At 49.0% G+C, this 19505-nt stretch overlaps 1 protein-coding gene across 1 annotated transcript; it reads left to right on the top strand.

Annotated features, from left to right (window-relative positions):
• The first annotated feature begins 8415 nt into the window (after positions 1 to 8415).
• On the top strand, positions 8416 to 18353 carry CATSPER1 (cation channel sperm associated 1). Its single transcript, XM_019415037.2, has 12 exons — positions 8416 to 9848; positions 10827 to 11039; positions 12347 to 12460; positions 12631 to 12781; positions 13075 to 13166; positions 13297 to 13440; positions 13603 to 13666; positions 13861 to 13933; positions 14072 to 14132; positions 15567 to 15642; positions 17916 to 18030; positions 18191 to 18353. Exons 1-12 carry the CDS (start codon positions 8510 to 8512, stop codon positions 18215 to 18217), a joined length of 2469 nt encoding a protein of 822 aa, XP_019270582.2. The 5' UTR covers positions 8416 to 8509; the 3' UTR covers positions 18218 to 18353.
• The last annotated feature ends 1152 nt before the right edge of the window (positions 18354 to 19505 follow it).

Here is a 19505-nt window from a genome sequence, read left to right on the forward strand (position 1 = left end):
ACGCTGTTCTTCCTTCGGGAACCCCTGGACCTGCTGGTGCTGGACTCCAGCACAACACGTGTTTCTTATTTTAGCCATTCTGACAGGTGTGAGGTGATATCTTATTCTAACAGGTATGAGGTTTTGACTTGCATTTCTCTGATGATGAGTGATGTTGAGCATCTTTTCATGTGTCTGTTGGCCATCTGTGTGTCTCAATGTCTGTTCATGTCTTCTGCCCATTTTTTAATTGATTGCTTGTTTTTTGGGTGTTGAGCTGTCTCAGTTATTTCTATATTTTGGATACTAACCCTTTATTAGGTCTGTCATTTGCAAATATCTCCCATTCGGTGGGTTGTCTTTTAGTTTTGTTGATTGTTTCCTCCGCTATGCAGAAATTTTTTATTCTGATGTATTCCCAATAGTTTATTTTTACTTTTATTTCCTTTGCCTCGGGAGACACATCTAGAAAAATGTTGCTATGGTTGAGGTCAAAGAAATTACTGCCTGTGCTCTCTTCAAGGATTTTTATGGTTTCAGTCCTCAAATTTAGGTGTTTAATTCATTTTGACTTTATTTTTGTGTATGTAGTTTCATTCTTTCACATGTTGCTGTGCCGAGGTCCAGCCCCAACACCATTGGTTGAAAAGACTGTATTTTCCCCATCATATATTCATTCCTCATTGGTTGAAGATTAATTGACCTATAACTGTGGGTTTCTTTCTGAGTTTTCTATTCTATTCCATTTATTACGTGTCTATTTCCGTGCCAGTTCCATAGTTTTAATTACTACTACTTTGTAATATAACTTGAAATGTGAAATTGTGATACCTCCAGTTTTGTTTTTCTTTCTGAAGACTGCTTTGGCTTTTCAGGATCTTTGTGGTTCCATACAAATTTTAGGATTATTTCATCCAGTTCTGTGAAAAATGCTGTTGGTATTTTGATAGGGATTGCATTAAATCTAGATTGCTTTGGGTAGTAGACATTTTAACAATATTTGTTCTTCTAACCCATGAGTGTGGAATGTCTTTTCATTTCTTTGAAATTTCTTGAAGTTCTTTCATCAGTGTTTTATAGTTTTCAGAGTACAGGTCTTTCACCTCTTTGGTTAAGTTTATTCCTAGATATTTTATTGTTCTCAGTGCAATTGTAAATGGGATTGTTTTCTTGATTTCACTTTCTGCTGCTTCATAATTGGTATATAGGAATGCAACAGATTTCTGTATATTGATTTTGAATCCTGTGACTTAATGCATTCATTTATCAGTTCTAGTATTTTTTGATGGAGTTTTTAGGATTTTCTACATATGATATGTCATTTGCATATAGAGTTTTACTTCTTCCTTACCAACTTGGATGCCTTGTATTTCTTTTAGTTGCCTGATCACTGTGGCTTGGACTTCTACTACTATGTGGAATAAAAGTGATGAGAGTGTGCATCCTTGTCTTGTTCCTGACCTTAGGAGGAAAGCTTTTAGTTTTTCACCATTGAATATGACGTTGGCTGTGGGTTTTTCATAGAAGGACTTTATTACGTTTGGTATGTTTCCTCAAAACCTACTTTGCAGGGTTTAAAAAAAATTTTTTTTAATGTTTACTTATTTTTGACAGAGAGAGAGAGAGAGAGAGAGACAGAACATGAGCAGGGGAGAGGCAGAGAGAGAGGGAGATGCAGAATCCGAAGAAGGCTCCAGGCTCTGAGCTGTCAGCACAGAGCCCGACATGGGGCTCGAACTCACAAACTGTGAGATCATGACCTGAGCTGAATTCAGACATTTAACCGACTGAGCCACCCAGGCGCCCCTGCAGGTTTTTATCATGAATGAATGTTGTACTTTGCCAAATGGTTTTTCTGCATCTATTGAAATGATCATATGGTGTTTAATCCTTTCTCTTATTGATGTGACATATCACGTTGTTTTGTAAATATTGAATCACCCTTGCATCCTGGGAATAAACCCCACTTGATTGTTGTGTACACTTTTTAAAAATATGTTGTTTGTCGGGTGCCTGGGTGGTTCAGTCAGTTGAGCATCTGACTTCGGTTCAGGTCATGATCTCACAATTCATGACTTCGAGCCCTGTGATGGACTCTATGTTGACATCTAAGAGTCTAGAAACTCCTTCGGATTCTGTGTCTCCCTCTCTCTCTGCCTCTCCTCCACTAGCATTCTGTCTTCCTGTCTCTCTCAAAAAAAATAAATAAACATTTAAAAAATATATTGTTGGATTTGGTTTGCTAATACTGTGTTGAAGATATTTGCATCTATACTCATCAGAGATATTGGCATCCTGTAGCTCTCTTTTGTGTGTGTGTGTGTCTGGTGTCTTTATCTGGTTTTGGTGTCAGAATACCTCATGGAATGAATTCAGAAGTGTTCCTTCCTCTTCTATTTTTTGGAATAATTTGAGAAGAATAGGTATTAACTCTTCTTTAAATGTTTGGTAAAATTTGTCTGTGAAGCTGTCTGCTCCTGGACTTTTGTTTTGGGGGAGTTTTTATTATTATTATTATTATTATTATTATTATTCTGCTTCAATTTCATTGCTGGTAATTGATGTGTTCAAATTTTCTATTTCTTCTTGCTTTAGTTTAGGTAGGTTAACGTTTCTCGGAATTTATCCATTTCTTTTAAGTTGTCCAATTTGTTGACATGTAGGTTTCCGTAATATTCTGTTACAATTGTTTGTATTTTTGTGGTGTTGGTTGTTATTTCTCCTTTTTCATTAATGATTTTGTTTATTTGGGTCCCCTCTTTTTCCCTTTCTCTCTCTCTATCTCTCTTTCTCTCTCTAGCTAGAAGTTTATCAATTGTGTTGATCTTTTCAAAGAACCAGTTCCTGGTTTCATTGATGTTCTATTGTTTTGTTTTGTTTTTAGTTTCTATATCATTTATTATTTCCTTCCTTTTGCTGGGTTTGGATTTTGTTTGTCCTTCTCTCCTAGCTCCTTTAGGTGTAAGGTTTGGTTACTTGAGATTTTTCTTGCTTCTTGAGGTAGACCTGTAGTGCTACCCTCTACACCCTCTTAGAAACACTTTCCCTCTTAGAAACACTTTTGCTGCATCCCAAAGATTTTGGACCATTGTGTTTTCATTTCCATTTGTTTCCATGTATTATTTTTTAGTTTCTTTCTTTCGTTTTAGTAATCTCTACACCTAACATGGGGCTCAAACTCACAACTTTGAGATCAAGAGTCATACACTCTTTTGATTGAGCCAGCTAGGTGCCCCTCTATGTATTTTTGTTTCTTTTTTTTATGTTTATTTATTTTGAAAGAAAGAGAGAATGAGCAGGGAAGGGGCAGAGAGACAGAGAGAATCTCACGCAGACTGCACTGTCAGCGTAGAGACCAACCTGGGGCTCAAACTCACAAACTGTGAAATCATGATGTGAGCTGAAATCCAGAGTCAGATGCTCAACCAACTGAGCCACCCAGGTGTCCCTTTTATTTATTTTTTGATTTCTCGGCTGATACATTCATGGTTTATTAGCATGTTATTTATCTCTAGGTTATTTGTGGTCTTTCTAGATTTTTTTTCCTGTAGTTGATTTCTAGTTTCATAGTTTGTGGTCAGAAAAGATACATGATATGACTTCAATTTTTTTTTGCGTTTGTTGACACTTGTTTTGTGGCCTAATATGTGATCTATTCTCAAGGATGTTCCATGTGCACTTGAAAATAATGTCTATTCTGCTGTTTTATGATGGAATGTCCTAAATATGTCTGTAAAATTCATCTGATCTAGTGTGTCATTCAAAGCCATTGTTTCCTTGTTGATTTTCTGTTTGGATGATCTATCCATCAATATAAGTGAGGTGTTAGGGAACCTGGGTGGCTCAGTCAGTTAAGTGTCCAACTTCAGCTCAGGTCATGATCTCGTGGTTTGTGGGTTTGAACCCCACATCGGGCTCTGTGCTGACTCCTCAGGGCCTGGAGTCTGCTTTGGATTCTGTGTCTCCATCTCTCTGCCTCTCCCCCACTCACACTCTGTATCTCTCTGTCTCTCTCTCTCTCAAAAGTAAATAAAACATTAAAAAGAATTCGGGGCGCCTGGGTGGCACAGTTGGTTAAGCGTCCGACTTCAGCCAGGTCACGATCTCGCAGTCCGTGAGTTCAAGCCCCGCGTCAGGCTCTGGGCTGATGGCTCGGAGCCTGGAGCCTGTTTCTGATTCTGTGTCTCCCTCTCTCTCTGCCCCTCCCCCGTTCATGCTCTGTCTCTCTCTTTCCCAAAAAAAAATAAATAAAAAACGTTGAAAAAAAATTTTTTAAATAAAAAAAAAAGAATTTAAATATAAGTGGGGTGTTAAAGTGTCCTACTATTATTGTATTACTGTCAATTATTTCCTTTGTGTTTGTTATTAACTGTTTCTTTTATTTATTTTTTAATGTTTATTTATCTTAGAGAGAAAGAGAGACAGACTGTGAGCAGGGGAGGGGCAGAGAGAGAGGGAGACACAGAAACCAAAACAGGTTCCAGGCCCTGAGCTGTCAAGCACTGAGCCTGACACAGGATTCAAACCCACCAGCCATGAGATCATGGCCTGAGCCAAAGTCAGAGGCTTAACCAACTGAGCCACCCAGACGTCCCTGTTATTAACTGTTTTATGTATTTAGGTGCTTCCACTGGGTGCATAAATATTTACAGTTTTATATCCTTTTGTTGGATTGTCCTCTTTATTATTATATAGTGTCCTTCTTTGTCTCTTGTCACGGTCTTTGTTTTAAAATCTCTTTGGTCCAATGTAAGTATTGTTACTTCAACTTTCTTTTGATATCCATTTGCATGATAAATGTTTCTCCATCCCTTCACTTTCTTTCTTTCTTTTTTTTTTAAAGCTTCTATTTTTAAGTAATCTTTATACCCCATGTGGGGCTCAAATCCACAACTTCAAGATCAAGAGGTGCATCTTCAAGATCAAGCTCTTCCAACTGAGCTGCCCCTCCATCCCTTGCCTCCAATCTGCAAGCGTCTTTTGGTGTGAAATGAGTCTCTTGTAAGCAGCACATAGATAGGTCTTGTTTTTTTATCCACTGTCATCCTATGTCTTTTTTTATAAATCACCCTATGTCTTTTGTTTGGAGCATTTAGTCCATTTACATTCCAAGTAATTATTGATAGATATGTATTTATTGCCATTTTCTTACTTGTTTTATGGCTGTTTCTATAGATTTTTTCTGATCCTTCCTGCTCTCTTTCATGGTTTGTTGACTTTCTTTAGTGATATACTTGGATTCCTTTCTCTTCATTCTTTGTATAACAACTACTGGTTTTTTGATTTGTGGTTACCTTTTGGTATATAACTATCTTCTGCATATACCAGTCCATATTCAGTTGATTGTCACTTAAGTTTGAACCCATCCTTTACTCCTCTCCCCACCACATTTTAGGTATATAGTATCATATTTTACATCCCCCCCCTCATTTTTTTATGGATCCCTTGACTGATTTTTACAGAAATACTTATTTTCACTGCTTATATGTTTGTTTGTGTTTTTTTGTAGGGCTGGTTTAGTGGTCATGAATTCCTTTAGTTTACGTTTGTCTGAGAAACCCTTTATCTCTCCTTCTGTTCTAATTGATAGCTTTTCTGGATAGAGTATTCTTGGCTGAAGATTTTTCCCTTTCAGTACTTTGAATATATCATGTCACTCCCTTCTGGCCTGCAAAGTTTCTGCTGAAAAATCTACTGCTAGTGATGGGGTTTCCCTAGTGTGTAACTGTCTTCATGTCTTTTACTGCTTAAAATTTTTTTTTCTTTATCACTACTTTCACCATTTTAATTACTATGTGTCTTGGTGTGGACCTCCTTGGTTGAATTTTGGGGTGATATCTGTGCCTCCTGGATCTGGCTATCTGTTTCCTTCCCCAGATTAGGGAAATTTTCAGCTATTTCTGCCCCCTTTTCTCTCTTCTTCTTATGAGATCCCTATAATGCAAATGTTATTACCCTTGATACCCTTGATGGAGTCACTAAGTTCCCTAAGACTATTCTCAATTTGCATAATTTTCCTTCCTCTCCTTTGCTCAGCTTGGCTACTTTCCTTGACTCTGCCATCCAGGTCACCAATTCATTCCTCTGCTTCATCTAGTCTGCTATTTATTCCATCAAGTGTATTTTTAATTTCATTTATTGTGTTCTTGATCTCTGATTGCTTCTTTTTTATCTCTGTGTTAAGGGTCTTACTGATGTCCTCCACTCTTTTCTCAAGTGCAGTAAGTATCTTTATGATCATTACTTTAAATTCTCTATCAGGTATATTACTTATATCCTTTTTGTTTAGGTCTCTAGCTGTGATTTGGTCCTGTTCCTTCATTTGGAACACATTTCTCTGTCTCCTTGTTTTGTATAACTCTCTGTGTCTGTTTCTGTGTGTAAGGAAACTCTGCTACTTCTCTTGCCTTTAACAGTAATAGCCTTCTGAAGAAAAGGTCTGTAGTGCCCTGCAAGTGGAGTGTCCCATTCCCTAGGGCTTGGAGCTTCAGGGAGTAGGATCTCTTATGTGTGTTGTGTGTGCTCTGCTTATTGAGTCCTGGCCTCTTTTCCCCTCAGTTCAGTTGTCTGCACAGGTTCTCTTTGCCTATTATTGGTAGTGTTTGGTCTCCAGCAGGAGTGGGGCACGTTTTAACAAGGTGTGAAGTGGTCTGCTTGCAAAATGAAAAGTTCCCCTGCTGTGACTGGACCCAAGGTCCAAAAAAAAATGTGCAGGTAGGGAGATGAGGTATTGGTGGGGTTTGCACTGGTCTCCTGGGGAATGGGGCACACATCAGGAGCATTAAGGTCAGTGTATCTGGGAAGGGCAGATTCACCAAAGTGTGAGGGGGTGGGGCTTGGTATAAGCAATGTAGGTAGTGAGTGTTGGCTGTGCTGGTTCCCACAGGTGTCTGTTGTTTATGCCGAGGAGTTGGGAGAGGGAAATTACACCTGCCAGCCCCCTTGTTCCTGGAGGGGTCTCCCTGTGATCCCTGTGTCTCTGGGTCATGCTCTGAAGTGAGCAAATCACTCTCCCTCCCATCTGCCCCCCAACCACTGGTACTTTTTCAAGCTTCTGTACCTGCATGGACTGTTTGTCGTGCTGTCTCTTTAAGGGCAGGGACTCCACTTCCTAATGCCCTCCAGGTTCTCCCAGAGCAGAGCCTGCTGATTTTTAAAATTCTAGATTTGGGGTGTTTGGATGGCTCAGTTGGTTGAGCTTCTGATTCTTGATTTTGGCTCAGGTCATGATCCCAGGGTCATGGGACTGAGCCCTGCATCAGGCTCTGTACTGAGAGTAGAACCTACTTAGGATTCTCTCTCTCTCTCTCTCTCTCTCTCTCTCTCTCTCTCTCTCCTCCCTCTCCTCCCTTCTGTGGCCATGCACTGAAGAAGAAGTTCTCAGACACCAGATTGAGCAGATGTGCAGGACTACCTCTGTGAGAGAGCAGCAGCAGCTGGGGTCTGGGGTCTACGCATAGCCTTTATTTCATGTTTTCATTAGATATAAGTATCAAAGCATATCAAAGCATGGAAAGAGAACACAAAGGATCTTTAGACATAAACCAGACATGCACCTGCTGACTACATGAAGACATTCAGGGAGTGGGTGTAGTTTCAAGGAGTGTCAGGGAGTTACAACGGGTTTTGTATCTTAACTGTCCTCTGGGGGGATCAAGGGGCTCTGTATCTCATAATGTTATCACATTTGACAGCCTTGAGACATTGCTGATGTTTCAGTTATTGCCCCATTCACCCTCTAGGACTTACAATACATTCTAGAAATAACTCCACACTCTCCCTCTGCCCCTCTCCCCCACTGGTGTTCTCTCTCTCCCTCTCTAAAAACAAACAAACACCAAAACAAACAAACAAACAAACACCCAAAACTTCCAGGCTTTTAGTCCCAATTGTTGTAAGAACTCATGAAATTTGGCACCTCTTGCTTTCAAGGACAAATATCATGGGGATTCATGCTCTCTGTTCATGGGCTCCCTGGTGTGAAAGTCTGTTTTCACCCTTCTCTGCACCACTGGTTGTTTCCCCACCATTGATGGCTATGGTCTGTTTCACTCTCAAATCGTGTCTTCATCCTTCCTAACTTCTTTGATGTGGCCTCTTCTCTACCTTTAGTTGTGAGTTTGTTCTTCCAGGCTTCAGCTTGTTTTCTGGGTTATTTACCCTGATGTGAGTGTTATTTAGTTGTACCTTTATCATGAGGTGAGCCTAGGGACCTCCTATTCTGCCATCTTCCCAGCTGACCCTATGGAAATAACCCCTTCCCTTTTCTTGACCTCAGTTTCCTCATTTTACAATGAAAAGACTAGACACAATGATCCTTGATTCTGAACTATAATGTTGAGGAGGAGGCATTTTGGAATTAGACCTGGGAAGGGGCTTGCTGGTGACATCATAAAGGGAGAATTCCATGAGAAGACTCGGGCTTTCCTAGAAACCCCAGTGCCACAGCTTAGGTGGGAGGAACAATTCAGGAAGGAGTCTTTTGGCCCACATCTTGAGCTCTCCTCGTTCCAGAGGTCCCAGCATAGTCATGGATCAACACTCATTGGCTAAAACAGCTCAAAATGAGGCAGACACCAATAATTTGGATGTGTTATCTCACCCCAACTCACCAACGCCACAGCACAGACCAGGCCATAGTGGAGTCCACCACCATCGTGGGTCTCATTACCACGGTGGGTCCCACCACTATGGTGAGTCCCACCACTACAGTGGGTCCCACCACCATGGCGGGTCCCACCATCAAGGCATAGTCCACCATCATCATGGGTCCTCCCATCACATGGGGTCCCACCACCATGGTGAGTCCCACCACCACGGTGAGTCCCACCATCATGATGGGTTCTCCCATCACAGTAGGTCCCACCATCACGACAAGTCCCGCCATCATGGCACATCCCAGCATTATGGCATATCCCACCATCATAGTGGATCTCACCACCTTGGTGAATATCCAGACTCTCATGACAATGCCTCCTCTCACGATTCTGGCAATTCCCACCACCCCCACCACTCCTACCACCATGGTGAGGCCCACCATCATGGTGGAGCCCACCACTCCACATCCCTTGCCCTGGCTCCTTCTCACGGCACTGTTTATGGTGATTACCACCATGGTAGCAGGAGATATCATGATAGGCCCCACCACCGTGGTGATTCCTACCACCATGATGGGCAGTCTCACCACCATAGGGGGTCCCACCACCATGGTGGATCTCACCACTATGGCGAAGTTTCCCACCATAGTGGGCTCCATCACCAAGGTGAGCCTTACCACCGTAAGGATTCCAACCCCTATGGTGGCTCTCACCATCACAGTGAGGTCCATCAGCATGGTAAGCACCATCTTGAAGTCCACCACCACAGAGGGCCTCTTCATCACGGAGAGACCTATTCCCACCATTCCTATGCGGGGTCCCACCAGGATCGCATACCTCGCTCCGGCAGACACCCCAGTGAGCACCACCATGGCCACCATAGCAAATGCCACCATGGCCATCATGCAGAGTGCCACCATGGTGAGGACCACCACAAGGAGCATCACCATGGCAAGCACCACCATGCTGTACGTCGTCATGATCATCTCCCTGGTGATCACCGCTATGGGGAGCACCATCATGGTAGCTCCCAAGTCTTTGGCCCACACAGGCCTCACAGTGTGGCCAGACGGTCTCTCCATTCTGGCGTAATAGCCCTCCACCCCAGCATGGCACAAATACAGCACTCAACCTTCAGCTTGAGACGTTCCCTCAGTGTAGTGTACTCATGTGCATCCCAGATATCCAACAAAGTCCATCCTCAGGATTCCTCCTCTACAACTTCCTTGGAAACCAGGTCCGAAGAAGATGAGCAATTTCAGAAGCGTAAAAGTGAGTCGCTGCTCCCCGCAGCCCCAACTCCCACTGCCTGGCCCAGATTTCAGGCCTGACTCGGGCCCTGCACTGACCTTCGGCAGATCATGAGGCATGACTCTAACCTGCACGCATATTCCATTGGCTATCCGCTCACCTGGCTGTCCATCATCCATCTTTTGTTCCTTGAACGACACACCTCTTTAGGCCATCTGCTACTTGTTCATCCAGTCATTGCCTTGCATATGTACACTCACTGATTGAACATTTCTTCTTGTCTCGTACGGGTGCCTGGCCTGCCTGGGCCCTGGAAGCACAGAGAAAAAAAATCCTGCCCTCAAGGGGCTCCAAGACGGGGGGTGGTCACTTAGACAACCAATCCTAGACTAGCCCACCATATCAGGGCAGTTACCACTGTGGATTCTATTTGTCCACATTTGCCCCCACTCAACCATGAGCATCTTGACAGAGATTGGGAACCAGTGTCTGAATGAGGGTCTTGAGGGCAGGAGGGACCTTAGCTATTAATTCACAGTCCCCCAAGCTTGGCCTCTAATGGTTCAGTAAACAGAGCAACAGCCTCACAAACAAGCAGAGAGGGGCAGGTACCTAACTGGACAGCAGCAGGGAAGGCAGCTAAAAGGAGGGGACGTTCCAGCAGGATCTCGGAGGGAGAGGGAGAGTTTACCCAGACGATGGGTTAGGGACGAGAATGGGGTTTTCCGTGCTTAAGTTGCCATGTGGGTAGAGAAAGGCCTGGAGGTGTAGAAGCATGAGCCTGCAAGATCAGCCTGAGTAGACCACAAATCCCAAACAGGCCGGCATCTGCCACGGAAGGGGTCAGGACGGTGGCCGCAGGACCAGCACAGGCCTAGTCTATGGGCACTTCAGCGAGTGAATGGTAGGCAAGCAGGCAGGCATGAAGACGAACCCCAAGTCAGTCTGGGAGTACGCCTCCTCCTCCAACACAGACTTGACTTTCTGTCCCCCTTACAGCCGCCAGAACTCAGCGGGCCCACAAGAAGCTGCACACCGTGGATCTCTTCCACAGGCTGTGGGAAAAATTAAGCCACCTCACTCAGCGCCTCCGGGGAATGCTTAGGAACCTGACTGAGTCCTTACCCTTTGAAGCCTTCATCTTCCTCGTCGTCAGCCTCAACACTATCATGCTTGTGGCCCAGACTTTTGCCGAAGTCGAGGTCCGGGGTGGTAAGAGTTGGGGACTCCCCTTTCACATGGAGCCGGCCATAGATCTTGTTCCAGGCCTCCTGTGGGCCTAATCTAGTGTCGGGCGGTTTATGTAACTTAGCTCATTTGATTCTGACCCGTGGGAAGTCGACAACATTGCCCAGTATTCAAGATGAGCCTCAGAGATTTTGCTGAGGTCAACCAGTCAGCCACAGACAGGCCCGCAAAACTGGAGGACGTGCTGTTCGTGATACAGACACCAGGTGGCGCGCCAACCCTAAACACGCCGCTTTGCGGGGCAGCTGGTGGAACCCAGGTCGCCCAGAAGGGCCCGGAGACCCTGGAATGCTGTGGAAGGGTGAGGGTGGAAAACTGGGGAAGGTGGGCCCTAGGACTCCTGGTAGCAAGGTGAAAGAAAGCCCTGCCACAGCACACATTAACTAAAGAGAGAATAAAGGTGGCTGCATTCTTATTCTTACGGTGTGAAATGAATGTAATATTCACAAAAATGCTACGAGACAGACCGGTGTCGTCACCGGACCAAGGTGGGTCTGCTGCTTGGTGAGTTACAGGCAGACTACACCAGGTTGAGTTAACTCACAAGGTCATCTTTATCTGTAGAAATAAGGACATCAAGGGGAATACTTTCTTTTCTTTTCTTTTTTTAACATTTATTCCTTTTTTGAGAGACAGAGAGAGAGAGAGAGAGAGACAGCGTGAGCGGGGGAAGGACATAGAGAGAGGGAGGCACAGAATCTGAAGCAGGCTCCAGGCTCCGAGCCGTCAGCACAGAGCCCGATGCGGGGCTCAAACCCACCAACCACCGTGAGATCCTGACCTGAGCCACCCAGGAGGCCCCAAGGGAAATACTTTCTAAAGCTGTGATTCCCCTAACAAGGGAAAGCAGACTCCTTTTACTGGGGCTGGGGATGAATATTCAGAGGAGGATTTTAACATTATAATGAGGCTGAGAGGAACTTTCTGGCAACTCTCGGATTCTGTGCCGGCAGTCTTTCTCAAATGTTTCTTTTTTCGGTTCCAGCAGTTCCTTCCTTAGTCTCTAAAAGGTAAGACTGACTGACAGGTAGAAGCTTCTAGAAGTTTCCTGAATTCAGGAGATCAGTCCTGAGTTCAGGGGGTCAGGCCAGGGATGGTGTTATCACTGCTTTACAGACAAGAAAACTGAGGCACAGAGCAGTGAAGACACACAGCCATCAGGGCAGAGCCGGGTGCTCCCTGCAGGGCTGTGTGAGGTTCCAGAGGGGAGGAGGGGAGAGGGGCTAAGGTTGCTGGGGGTGGCCCCGAGTGAGCCGCTTGTGTCCGTGCAGAGTGGTACTTCATGGCCTTGGACTCCATTTTCCTCTGCATCTACGTAGTGGAAGCTGTGCTCAAGATCATTGCTCTAGGCCTCAAGTATTTTTCTGACTCCTGGAACATTCTGGGTGAGTGAGGATGGTGTGTGTGTCTGTGTGTGTGTGTGGAGGGAGCCACGGGACTGCTAGAGGAGGCTGAGGACGAAAGCGGAGGGCGTTGGTGTCGGGAGGACAGGGGGTCTGGGAGCCAGTTGCCTGGGCAGGAGTCAGTGACACCCAGCCCCCCGCTGTGCCCTCAGACTTCTTCATCATGATCATGGCTATGCTGGACTTCATGCTCTTGCAGTTCAACTCCTTCTCCTTCGTCTACCACCAAAGCGTCTTCCGGATCTTCAAGGTCTTCAAGAGCCTGCGGGCCCTGAGGGCCATCCGGGTCCTGCGGAGGCTCAGGTCAGCTGGGCCATGGTTGCCCACCCCGGTGTGGGGACTGCGCAGGAGATGGGGACACGGGCCCGGGCAACCAGCGTGTCTCCTGCGACCTGTTTAAGGGATGGGGGCTCCAGCCCACTTCTGATAAGCCTCCTGCCGTCTGCTCAGACCAATCATTTTCCAGAGAGGGCTGGACTGTCCCAAGCCCCGGGCAAAACGGGGACCTCCTGCCCGCACTTGCAGTTTCCGGCTGCCGGGCACAGATCCCCACCCCTGCTCCTGCATTCGGCCTCGCTCTCAACTTCTGCCCACAGCTTCTTGACCAGCCTCCAGGAAGTGACCGGGACTCTGGTCCGGTCCTTGCCGTCCATCACCGCCATCCTTAGCCTCATGTTTACCTGCCTCTGTATCCTATGCTGTGGGGGCTGGGGTGGGAGCCCGAGGTGCTGCGGTGGAAGGGTTTGTAGCGGTGTGGGGGGGGGGGGGAGGGGGGGGGGGCGGGACCCTGTGAGCCTGGTTTGGCCCTGAACAGCCAGTCCTCTTCTCTGTGGTGCTCCGGGCTCTGTTCCGTCAATCTGACCCCAAGCGCTTCCAGAACATCTTCACCACCGTCTTCACTCTCTTCACCATGCTCACCCTGGACGACTGGTCCCTCATCTACCTGGACAGCCGGGCCCAGGGTGGGACAGGCCCCAGGCTGGGTGCAGGGCAGGGGCTTGGCTTGGGAGGGCAGACCCCAAGGGCTCCGTTACCCCGTATGCGAAGTGGGGCTTCTGATGCTGGCAGGGGTGTAGGGAGGGCCGTCAAGGAACTCACAGCTCGAACGACGCCCTCTCTCCCAGGCGCCTGGTACATCATCCCTATTCTCATGATTTACATCATCATCCAATACTTCATCTTCCTCAAGTAAGGACTCCACCCCTACTTTGCTCCCCAGCTTCACCCCCGTTCCCCACCTACCTTGGGGCACCCCTGCCCAGCCTCTCCAGCCATCTCCCCTCGGTTGTGCCCCAACGAACCCGGAGGAGGGTTGCAGGGCCTCTCCTACAGCCTCCTCCTTGAGAGTACCCACCCCCACTGCCCACCCCCACCATCCCCAGCCTGGTGATCGCCGTCCTGGTGGATAACTTCCAGATGGCTCTGCTCAAAGGCCTGGAGAGAGTAAAGCAGGAGGTACTGAGTGCGGTGGGGCAGGTGGGCCGGTGAGGGAAGCCAGAAGGGGTGGGCACAGAGGCTGGAGGGAAGGGTGGAGGGTGTTCCAGAAAAAGGCAAACAGGGGACTCTGGCAGGACAAAAGCCTTTTCTTCCCAGAGGGCAGCCCGGATCCATGAGAATCTACTGGATGAATCACTGACCGAACTCAGAAAATCAGGTGCTGGCCCTCCTTCCACGGTCAGACACAGAATTCCGGTCTCAGTGGCAGAGTTTGAGAATCCGAGACTCGGGAGAACTTACAGAGCTTAGACCTTTGGTCCAAAGAGCTCTAAGGCGATCCGCTAAAAGCCAATTAAGCGGATAGTCAATTCTTGAAAGCCCCCTTTATGAAATGACTAATTAGCCAGATTATGATTTGCCAAATAGTCATTTCTTCTAATAACTTATAAAGGTTATAGCGGTTGGTTTTACATGGGATGGTTTTGACTGCCTACACACTCGTCCAGACTCACTCAAAGTGGATTGAGAGTAAAAATTGAAGTTTCCTGTACATGTTCATTTTTACAAAGCCGATTTCCTGAACGATTGACGTTGAGACAGTTGGTGTGCTTCCTGCTTAAAGATCTTCAGAACTTTAGAATCTGGGCTCCAAGAATCCCACTCTTAGGCTCATCAACACTAGAGGACTAAGGATCCCCAGGGGTCACCTGGTCCCTCACCTGCCCCCTCCATCAGGGTTAGACGCTCAGGGCAAAAATGCTTAAGGAAAAAGAGGAATTAATTGGCTCAAATTACTTAGCAAATTCAGGGTGTGGGGGTTTTCAGGAATGGCTGGATCCAGGACTCGAATGCTGGTCAGGAGTTGGTCTCCTTCTACCTCTCTGCTCTGTAGTCCTCTGTGTGGTTTTGTGCTTAGGGTGGTTCTTCCCTTGTGTTAGGAAAATGGCCACCTGCCACTCTAGCCCCAAATCCTTGCAAATTAGCCATCCCTAGCATGCCCAGCAGAGAGGTCCTCTTCTCCCAACTGTTCCAACAAGGACCCAGAAATGAGGCTTCTTTTCTTTGATCATCTGACGATTTTGGAACCAATCACTATAGCCAAAAGAATAGGCTGTTCTGATTGGCCAGGTCTGGGTCACATGTCCTTGGAGGTAGGGGGACAGGGTCAACCCCTGCTGGATGGTGTGGACCCAAAAGGCACAGGAGTGATTCCTCAGGAAAACTGGGGGACTTTCACCAGAAGGAGAGACAAACGAACAAACAAAACTGATACCCACTCTGCATGGAGAAGCCATCTCTTTGGGGCCATCATGGACAAAAACTCCTTTAGCCCCATTTGATTTTTGTTTTTTAATGTTTATTTTTTGAGAGAGAGAGAGAGAGAGAGAGAGCACGAGTGAGGGGAGGGACAGAGAGAGAGGGAGACACAGAATCCGAAGCAGGCTCCAGGCTCTGAGCTGTCAGCACAGAGCCCGACACAGGGCCTGAACTCACTAACCGTGAGATCATGACCAAGTTAGACGCTTAACCGACTGAGCCACCCAGGTGCCCCATCCTTTAGCCCCGTTTGAATATCTCTGTGACACAAAAGGTTCCTTCTACCTCCTCTCGATCCAGGCATCTCCTTGACGTTCCCCTTTTTTATATCCAGAGCCTGAAGAGGTGGTGAGTGAACATACCAAACAGAAGCAGTTCATTGAGAAGAAATTTGGGACCATGACTGAGAAGTAAGGAGGCGCAAAGGGAGGGGCGGCCATGGTCTGGCAGGGAAAGGGACATCGTCCACCTCTCTGGAAGGGGGGGTGGAGCGCCAAGGCTCAGGTAGAGCCTACGGGTGGAGGTGGAGACCACAAGTGACTTCTGCTCACCCAGAGCCATCTTGTGTCGCCAAGAGAATCCCACGAGCGGTGCCTAGAGGGCCATGAGAGCTCCTCGAGGCTGAGGACAAGCGCAGGGCATCGGAGAGGTCCCAGAGAAACAGCGATCCTGCTCATCTGTTTACTCAAGGAGCATCCCTGACCCTTGCTCTGGGTCAGGCCCTGCGAGGGTTCCAGGGACCCAAAGATGACATGGACTAGGCCCGCCCATGACAACCCTATTGCTAAGGACCTGTGCTGGGCCATGGAGAGCAGTGCTCGGTTAGGTGGAGGGATGAGAAGGATGGGTCGAGGAGCGGCTTGGGAGAAGGCCTGGGAGGCAGATGGTCAACACCCCATTCTCGTCGAGTCAATTGGCCAATTGGTCCAGGACGGCTGGGGACTTGTGGCTGTGCTCCTGGCTGGGGGACCTCGGCACAGACTCCCACTTCCTGGCTCCCAGAGAACCTTCTCTCTGAAAGCTGGGCCCCCCTCTACCTCAGCCAGTCTGGCTCTAAGCCAGCCGACAGGGCAGCCTGACTCCTAGAAGCCTCCAGCCTCTCCTCACCCACCATCAGAGGTCAAGCCCCAACAGGCCCTCTGTGATCAAGCCTTTGCCAGCCTCCCTCGTTGCCTTACGGCCACTCCCACCCTGGCACATCTGGGCCTTTGCCCACACTGTCCTCTCTAACTGGAGTGTCCTCTGGCTGCCAGTGCCAGGCTCAAGTGACCAAGATTTGGGAGAGCTGAGCTCCAATCCGGCTCGCTTCACCTCCCGGCCCTCCCGGCCCCTCCCTCCACGTTCCAGCAACTTGGCCCCTGGCACAGCGGACCCTTGGCACCTTTCCTTGGGGGTTTCTTGGCCTCCAGACTCTTCCCCACTGGTCCACCTCCACTACGAGTGCTCTCTGTTCGTGTTTGTGTTGTTGTTGTTCATATGTTTTACTCTTTCCTTTCTTAGTGGTCTTTGTTAAAAGTAGTTTGGGCTTTTCCTTCATCGTCAGCATTTAAGACCCTACAAGACGCTTGCCTCCTTTAGGCATCCACTCTCTACAGCCTCCTTCCCTGAGGCCTGCCTTGGCCCCCAGCGTAACCCCGTTCTTCTGGGGTAGGGGACCAGGAACCTTGCCTAAGCCTGGCAAACCCTCACGTGTCTTTCAAACTCAGCTCCATGGCACTTCCTCTGGAAGCCTTTTCTGATCCCCGGCAGTGGATGGGGTTTTCCTCCTCGGGCACCCTCAGCACTCTGTGTTTCCACTTATCCCGAGTGTAAACACTCGGTTTGCTTTCCTGGCTCTGCTACAGGCTGAGCTTCTTAAGGGCGAGGAGGGTTTCTTGTTCATTTCTTTTTTTTCAACGTTTTTTTTTTTTTTTTTGGAACAGAGAGAGACAGAGCATGAACGGGGGAGGGGCAGAGAGAGAGGGAGACACAGAATCGGAAACAGGCTCCAGGCTCCGAGCCATCAGCCCAGAGCCTGACGCGGGGCTCGAACTCACGGACCGCGAGATCGTGACCTGGCTGAAGTCGGACGCTTAACCGACTGCGCCACCCAGGCGCCCCTTCATTTCTGTGTCCTCAGAGCACCTGGCAGTGTTCATTTATTTCAGTGTCATTTGGTGGATGGATTTATAAAACAGGCGGGTGATGAGGGGGTTGATGGGTGGGTAGTCGGCTGGATGAATGGTTGGGGAGGGGGGTTGTGAGGTGGATGACTGCACAACACGGTGAAGGGGTGGGTGGCTGGGTCCAGGGACGAGCAGGTAGATGGGGGCGCGGGTGAGCAACTACAAGGTTGGGATGGTCGGATGAGTGAGTGGATGGCTGGGTAGGTGGGGGCATGAATGGGTCGATGGGTGAGTGGGTGCCTAGAGAGGTATGGGGTAGTTGGAGGGGCAAGCAGACGGGTGGGTGGAGGGAGGGAGGGATAATCGGGAGGGTTAGCGTCCTCCGTGGCACAGGCACGCGCGGGGCTTTTTACTCGTGGAAGAGAAGCACCGCGAAAGGCCACGCTCAGAAGAGCCGCGAGGGCGGGCTGGTGGGTGTCAAGCAAGAGGAGCTGGAGTGGGGGGAGGGCTCTGGCAGCCCAAAGGGCCCTGCCAGGCAGGTCAACTCGGCCTCTCCTCTGCCCCCCTCCCGCCCCCAGGCAGCGAGAACTCCTGTTCCACTTCCTGCAACTGGTGGCCGGGGTGGAACATCATCAACAGAAATTCCGCTCCCAGGCATCCGTCCTGGACGAGATTGTGGACACAGCATTTGAGGTGAACAGGGCAGGACCAGAGGAGAGGGGCCGGCATGGGAGGACCCCAGAAGGCCAGGCATGGGAGGCTCGCCCCCAGACGTGCCCCTAAGGGTCACAGGGGCAGGCGAGAGGACAGAGGCCAGTACTGGCTCAGTCGGCCTCCCATCCTACCCCTGCAGACTGGAGAAGAGGACTTCAGGAAGTGACCCCTCGATGGAGAGAGACATGGGATGAAAGCCTTCGGCCTCTGGCAAGCTGCCCACCAGGGTGGGCCAGGACAAGTTCCTACATCTGCTGGAGTGGTTGTCGGGCCCACAGGGCTGGGCCCTAACAGAGTTTTAAAACCCCAAGTGGCTCTGTGTCCTCCCTGGGTAAGCCAAGGCACAGGGCAGGGGAACTGTGTGCACTGGCGGGTGTACATGTGTGTGTGTGAGTGTTGTGTGTGACAGGCACTGTTCTTGGTCCCCTCCAGCCCCCCACCCCCACACCCCCAGGGCCTGCATCCTGGCTCGGGCCCACAGTGCATTAGCAGCAGCCAGAGAGGTGACTCAGAAAGGGGGCCAGGCTGGGTGCTGGAGGGGTGAGTGGGCAGTCACCTTGCTTCGGGGAGGAAGGTCCATCTGGCCCCAGAGTTGGGAGGAAAAAGAACCAGCTGGAACAGCCCCTGGTTGTCAGGGCCTGGGGGATCAGTAGGTTCCAGAAATAGGGGCTCAGAGTCCAGGAAGCCGGGCCTACCGAGACCCTCAGAATCCAGTACAAGAGTGCCGACCTGATGGCGATAACATGCACTCAGAGGTCAGAGGTCATTGCCATACCCTGCCCTGCCTGGGGTCACATTAAAGAACCCAAGTGAGGGGAAGCAGGGTGGAGGCTGTTCAAGTCCTCCTGGCCTCAGGCTATTGGTTGGAGTGCAGGTGGGGGTGGGTGGGAACACAACGTATGTGTATATGTGACTGTGTGTGTGTGTGTGTGTGTGTGTGTGTGTTGAGGGGATAGATGAGCCTCTGTTGGAGGAAAGCAGAGAATGAGACTAATGGTCGCCCCCACCCCCAACCCTGCCTGGTCTAGGGCTTAGATGAGTTCCCCTACTTTCAGCCTGAACCTGGGCAAAATGCCCAGAGCCCGTCCCCATGGCCTTGTTGGAGGTAAGGCTCTGACCCAGGTCCCCAAGGGCCTGGGCCCGGTGCCGGAGACCTAGTGCTGAGTCAGGCTTGAGCCCAGCCTTGGCACTTCACAACCGGAGTGGGGCGTTGCACCGTCTACGGCAGCCACCTCGTCCCTGGTAGAGCGAGGCCAGGGCACAGTACGGGCTGGAGGGGGTCAGGAGCAGGATGGTTTTGCCAGTCTCCCTCCCCCTCCACCACCTCTAGGCTGGGCCAGACAGAGGTGAAGCCTCCAGGCCCTCGGGCAGAAGCAGAGCCTCACTCCCTGGCCCGGCCCGGGGTACCGCCTGGCCCGAGGCCCGGGAATAGACTGTGTAGACGAGATGCCGTC

The sequence above is a fragment of the Panthera pardus genome, unplaced genomic scaffold (assembly GCF_024362965.1).
Source record: "Panthera pardus isolate Hobbes unplaced genomic scaffold, ASM2436296v1 HiC_scaffold_12, whole genome shotgun sequence".
NCBI classification, from domain to species: Eukaryota; Metazoa; Chordata; class Mammalia; order Carnivora; family Felidae; genus Panthera; species Panthera pardus.

What these genes read in the sequence shown, in the direction of transcription:
- CATSPER1 (XM_019415037.2), top strand. Translation starts at nt 8,510, where the DNA reads ATGGATCAACACTCATTGGCTAAAACAGCTCAAAATGAGGCAGACACC. An exon ending in CGGGTCCTGCGGAGGCTCAG is followed by an intron (nt 12,782 to 13,074) that starts GTCAGCTGGGCC and finishes TTCTGCCCACAG; the next exon opens with CTTCTTGACCAGCCTCCAGG. An exon ending in CAATACTTCATCTTCCTCAA is followed by an intron (nt 13,667 to 13,860) that starts GTAAGGACTCCA and finishes CACCATCCCCAG; the next exon opens with CCTGGTGATCGCCGTCCTGG.